The following is a 5,965-nucleotide window of genomic DNA, read 5'->3' on the forward strand; positions in this document are numbered from 1 at the left end:
TAGTTAACCAACTAACTTATTCAGAGCAAAAAGATATATGGAGTTTGACCTTTGCCCTGCAGGATCAGGACCTCAGACGTCCTGAAGGCTTTTCCAGCGTCCTTCCTTTTGGATCAGATATAAATGCAGGAAAACGCCCCGGTCCTCTTTGTGTTTCATGTTTTTAGGCGTCTCTTTTTGTGTCCTCTGTCCCCTCAGCTGTTCCTGCCGTCCATGCGGAAGAAGAGCGGCCTCAGCAACGCGGACGGCTCGGAGGACGGCGACACTCTGACCGCCCACTGGTTAGTGGACGACATGTTTGGCTTTGAGAACGTGGGCTTCACAAAAGACGTGGGACGAATCAAGTACCTCATCTGCGCCGATTGTGAGATCGGACCGATCGGGTGGCACTGTTTGGACGACAAGAAAAAATACTACGTAGCGCTGGACAGAGTGAATCATGAGTGATGTTTGGCGCAAACCTGAAGGACTTCCCAAATGTTTCAGCCTGCTGTGTTTGCTTTTATGGATTTGTCTCTTTTTTTCTATTTTTTTTTTTCCATGAATCGACTGAATCAATCCATCATAAACACACTTTAAGAAACGGCTGTATCAAACCTGTTTGTAGTGAGACCTCCATCGCTCTGACATCCCAATAATCCACCCGTTCTGGGATTTAATTTCCTTTAACAGAAGCTGTTTCCTGGATAAAGTCGTCATCTGTGGACCGTCTGCTTGAAACAGATCAGCCATCCAAGTTTTTCTTTTTCATTTCATTCCATCTGCAGACAGTTGAACTAACCCCCCTTTGAATAATGACACATTTCTTTCACTGCAGTCAAAGCAGCTCATCGTTTGGAGGATTTCTCTACCAGCTTTAAAGTTTCTCCAGTCTTTAAAAAAACCTGCCATTCTGATTCTAACCGATGCTGAATTTGTGGGTTTTTTCTGTACGATTTTCATCGTGAAACACCTTCAATCTCATCTTAAAATCAGTTCACTGTACATAAGAAGTTCTCCAGTAACTGCTCTGAAATAGAAATGTGAAGTTTAGAGGGCAGACTGAGGCTGAACTCTCAGACCTTTACGGAGGAAGAGGGAGTCGGATTTTTAGCAGATTGCTGATCTTCCAGGATTGAGGAGATTCCGACGGATATCTAAGCTCTCCTTTTTGACAAGAAGCTGTTCCAGCTCTGATCCACATGGTGACAACCTTTATTTTTCCACTAAGTGAGGGCAGTGATGGCCTAGTGGTTAGAGCAGTGCATTTGTGAGAGGATTGCAAGTACCTGGCTCGCTCCCCGCAGAGCAAGGGTGTAACCTTGTGATCAAAGTTGGTGGGGGAACTCTAGGGGTGGGGGCTGATGGACCTACAGTTACTCCACCCGAACGCTTTCATTAGGTTTTTATATTTTCCAAAATATTCCTTGCAGCAAGAAGGTTTCGGGTTCGATTCACCATGGAGTTCAGCATGGAACCCACACATGTTCTCCCTGAACATGTGTGGGTTCTCTCAGGGTACTCTGGCTTCCTCCTGCGGTCAAAAAACATGACTGTTGGGTTAATTGGCTTCTCTAAATTCTCTAAATGTGTGTGTGAATGGTTGTTTGTCTCTCTGTTGCCCCGCCTCTCACCCGTAGACAGCTGGAGAGAGGCACCAGCACCCCTCGCAACCCCGCTTGGGATAAGCGAGATGGAAAATGGATGTTTTAGTTTTTGTATTTTCCTTTTTTCAGATTAAATTTTAGGAATTACATTCTCACTAAAGAGAGGTGACCTTTCCTCCTAAGGGAGGAGCATAAAGACGTTTCTCCTGGTCTGCCTAGACAGTTGCAACAGCACTGTGTTGGATCAATGTGTGCGTCAAGCACAGCATTTTTATTGGGTTTGAATGAAACTCAGTTTTAAAAGATTGTGATAAGTAAAACTATCTTAAAAAGAGAAAAATAAAAAAATATAAAGTTAGAAACAACTCTTTGAAAACGAAATCTAACAAAAAAAAAAAGTAGCATATTTTTCTTCCAAATGTTTTCCAGCTTTGTTTATTGTTATTCCACTGTCACAAGCACAGAGCAACGAAATTCACACTCTGCATTTAACCCATCCCCTCGGGGAGCAGTGGGCTGCCATTGTGCGCCGCCCGGGGAGCAGTGTGGGCTTAAGGGTCTTTGCTCAGGAACCCAGAGTGGACGCTGTGGCCATCGAACCGGGTTCTTGCAACATTCTTAGCGCACTGCTCTAGTCACTGGACCAACACTCCTACAAATGTTCATTTACAAAACAATAATGGAATAAAATGCACTCCGTATGTAACTAGCATATAAGCATACTGAGATATATACATTGCTGTTTTTTTAGTAAACCCCACACAGACATAAACACCTATAAATAAAAAGAAACTGTTTTACAAAGTTATATACCTTGTTTTTAAAGCGCTTGATTTATTTATCCTGCCTTCAATGCTGTTGGCGTGGAGTTTTTTTTTTTTTTTTTTAGCACTTCACGATTTCTTTGATGCTCCCTGTGTCTAATATGTGAAGAAAATCAGTTTTAATCTGTTTTCCAGTTTAACCAACCACTGATCCCTGTGCTTTAAAGGTGCTATTCTACTCTTCACCACTAGAGGTCCTCGTTTCACGGCTTGACATCCTAGTATGCAGAGCCTTTCTGCACTCATAAAGACTGTTAGTTTGAGAGGATTTACAACATTTATTATTTAAGACTAAACGTAAAACATGATTTAATATTTGATCATACCTAAAATGAAACAATAGCACCGATTATCAGGATGTGATCCTGTTTTTGTTGCAAGCAGAGAGCATGTGTTGTAAAAGGAAATTACCTAAATTTAAAAGAATAAAAAAATTTGGAAATGAAACATTGAGCAAAACTTTTTAAACAAGGTTTTGAGAGCAACTTTGCTGTTTTCTTAGATTTGTTTATTTTTTTTACAGGTTATATATTAACCGACTACAGTTTTCAGATTGAGTGTTGGATTGAGCAAAGATGGAACATTTTTAGTCGGCTTAAAGTAAAGTGAAGAGAATGGGATCTGTAAAACATTGAAAAGAGTACAATTTATAACATTCAGCCAGAGAGAAAAAAAATTAATGTAAAAATATTAGATCTTTTCAAAAAAAGAGAGAAAAAAAAGCCTGAAAAACCTAATTATTTTAGCAAATATTTAAGAAAAAAAAAAGTTCCTTTCAAATCCTTTTTATTATGAAAACTTTCTGGATTTAATTTTTTTTCTTTCTAACTAAACAGCTTATCATCTCCAGGTTCTTCAACAGTCCAGAACTATGACTGCAGAATCTACTGGTTTCTCTAAATAGCCGTGACTTCTTGTGTTTTACTCTGGTTTTAGATGGATCATTTGATTTTGATAAATAAACTGAATAAACACCAAATGTTAAAAATGTGCAGGTGTGAACTAGCCTCATGAGACCATCCTGATCTCGCAAGCTTTCAAGGTTTCACTGGCAGATCAGTCTGGAGACTCTCCGTTGAAGAAAATTTGGAGCCGTTCACCAAACGAACGTCCAATCAGCGTTGGCTTTGAGGCGGGTTGAGGTGTGACGCAACGAGAAGCGCGACAGTCCAGTCTAAAGAACATGGCGGCTTCAGCCGATGAAACTAGCGTTAGCGTGGCTATCGAGCAAGTTTTATCGGAATTACAGAGTATTTCTTCACTGAAAGAAGAGCAAAACACTGCTCTGGAGGCTTTTCTCAGAGGAAAAGATGTTTTTGCTCTTCTCCCGACTGGTTTCGGCAAGAGTTTGATCTGTCAATTGGCTCCTCTTTGTCGTCGCTCTGTTAGTACATCATATGCTTCGTTGATCTGATTGGTTTATTTGGCCCGTCATTCACCAACATAGCCAATCAGCTAACCAGTGTTTTCGCCCCTTCCCAAAATTACTTCAACGGAAGGTTTCCAGATCTGGCGGAGTCATGTTAGGTGTGAACAGTTCAGTCAGGGATTATTTTAACTGAATTGATTTCAGGTATAAGGAGGAGTCTAATGTTTACTTCAGATCTTGAGCAGCCTGTTTTAAGGCTGTTGGAACATTTTCTCTGATAAAATAAAAAAGGTTTTAAAAATAGTCCAACATTTCATGTCTGTATTGATCGGGCATTTTTTATTCATGAAAACATTCTTCAGTCTTTCAGCACAATGTTTTAAAATCCAAAGAAAGGAACAGTCCGGGTCGGTTAGAACACCTCTGATGGCATCACCCTAAGCACAGGCTCCCCTCAGGGCTGCGTCTTGAGCCCCCTGCTGTTCACCCTGATGACACATGACTGCGTCCCCAGGTTCACCACCAATCACATGGTGAAGTTTGCAGACGACACCACGGTGATGGAGCTCATCAGAGACGTCAACGACCTGGACCACAGAGAGGAGGTGGAGCAGCTGGTTAACTGGTGCAAAGATAACAGCCTGATCCTGAACGTGGAGAAGAAGGAGATCATCCTGGACATCAGGTAGATCCGGCCTAACCACGCTCCACTGATTATCAACAGCTTAGCTGTAGAGGTGGTCAGGAGCACCAAATTCCTGGTGGTGAACATCACAGACACCCTCACCTGGATTGGAAACACCACCTCACTGGTCAAAAGGGCACAGAAGCGCATTTACTTCCTGCAGAGGATGAGGAGAGCCCACCCAATGCAGGTCCAGAAGATTCTGTAACTTCTTCCCCACTGCTATCAGAATGCTGGTCTGCTGAGAAAACTCTAAATAATGCCACATAATTTAGCTTTTTCACATGAGTCTGCGTCATGCTGATAACACCAAACTAAAATACTGCATATTTGCACCATATATATTAATACTCTGAACTTCCATATCAATGCTTTTTTGCACCATGCTTCTTCTCATTAAAAAACGGAAAGAGCCAAAACAAGGCTTTGCTTTTGGTCCACCCTATAAAGCCTTGAACTAAACGCTATTTTTGACATTTTGAATTGAAAAAGCTTTTTTTTTTTTGAATGACTATGACCTGGAGCACTGAGATTCTTCACCTGCACCAGATAAAAACAGACTTAATGTTTTAATAACTCCTATTCTTTTAATTGCACAGCAAATGATCTGCAGCAGCCCTTATATTTGCATATACTGAAGTATACATGTGTTGGTTTGTTCTGCTGACATGTTATGATCATTGCAAAGCTAAACTACAGTCCAGTACCGCTGGTCACCACCAGGGGGCGATTAGAAACTGATAACTATCAACTAAAATAAATTATTCTTTTGTGAATTAACGAATAACTGTTTTTCTCATTTTTTTTCCTGATTCCTTTGAAGCAAATTATTCTTCCTCACAAAGAGAATCAACCTTCACTTTGGGTGTAAACTTAAGTATAGAGTGAGATATTTATACAATCATCTTCACATGCATCTATACTGGATTTAGTTGCTTTTGCCCTGAATAGATAAAACTTAACAAAATTAGGAAACTGGCATCTTTGCATTTAATTTAACTTACATTAGATCTATTTTCTAAAAGCACTTTTTATATGTTTAAAACATCAGCCAAAGCCAGCTGCATAGTAGAACTGAAATCCATCCCCAGGAAGTCCATGTGAAACAGAGAAAAGTCAAACCAGCCTTTTTCTAAAGTGTGAAACAGGGGAGCTGTAGACTATTTTAGCAGCAGTTGCAGCAGGTTTGGTGTCCTAAAAGGCAAGAAAGTTGGCGAAGCTTTGCAGTTCAGAGTTTCTCTTCTCACAACCACAATCTGCAATTAAATAATCTGGATTTTATATGACAAAAAAAAAAAAAAAAAAAAAAAAAATGAAAAAAAAGAAAGATCACAGTGTTTTTAAAAATATTTTACGGATAAAGAAATTGGAAAAGTGATATATATTTGTTCATCTATCCCTTTTCTCTGATAACTAAAATAAAATCACCTTATTAGCAAATAGCCTCTATTAATCAACACAGAGACAATCCACCATGCACAGACTCACACCTAAGGAGAAT

General features: G+C 40.1%; 1 protein-coding gene across 2 annotated transcripts in view; it reads left to right on the forward strand.

Moving 5' to 3' along the window:
* Positions 1 to 2,394, forward strand: part of rabif (RAB interacting factor) — a 5,815-nt gene extending 3,421 nt beyond the window's left edge. For both annotated transcript variants that reach the window (XM_015399449.1, XM_015399448.1), the window contains exon 3: positions 199 to 2,394. In XM_015399449.1, coding sequence (XP_015254935.1) covers positions 199 to 447 — 249 coding nt within the window. In that variant the 3' untranslated portion in view covers positions 448 to 2,394. The remainder of the gene's footprint in view (positions 1 to 198) is intronic.
* Positions 2,395 to 5,965: the final 3,571 nt, after the last annotated feature.

The sequence above is a fragment of the Cyprinodon variegatus genome, unplaced genomic scaffold (genome assembly GCF_000732505.1).
Source record: "Cyprinodon variegatus isolate N-32 unplaced genomic scaffold, C_variegatus-1.0 Scaffold1014, whole genome shotgun sequence".
Lineage (NCBI taxonomy): Eukaryota > Metazoa > Chordata > Actinopteri > Cyprinodontiformes > Cyprinodontidae > Cyprinodon > Cyprinodon variegatus.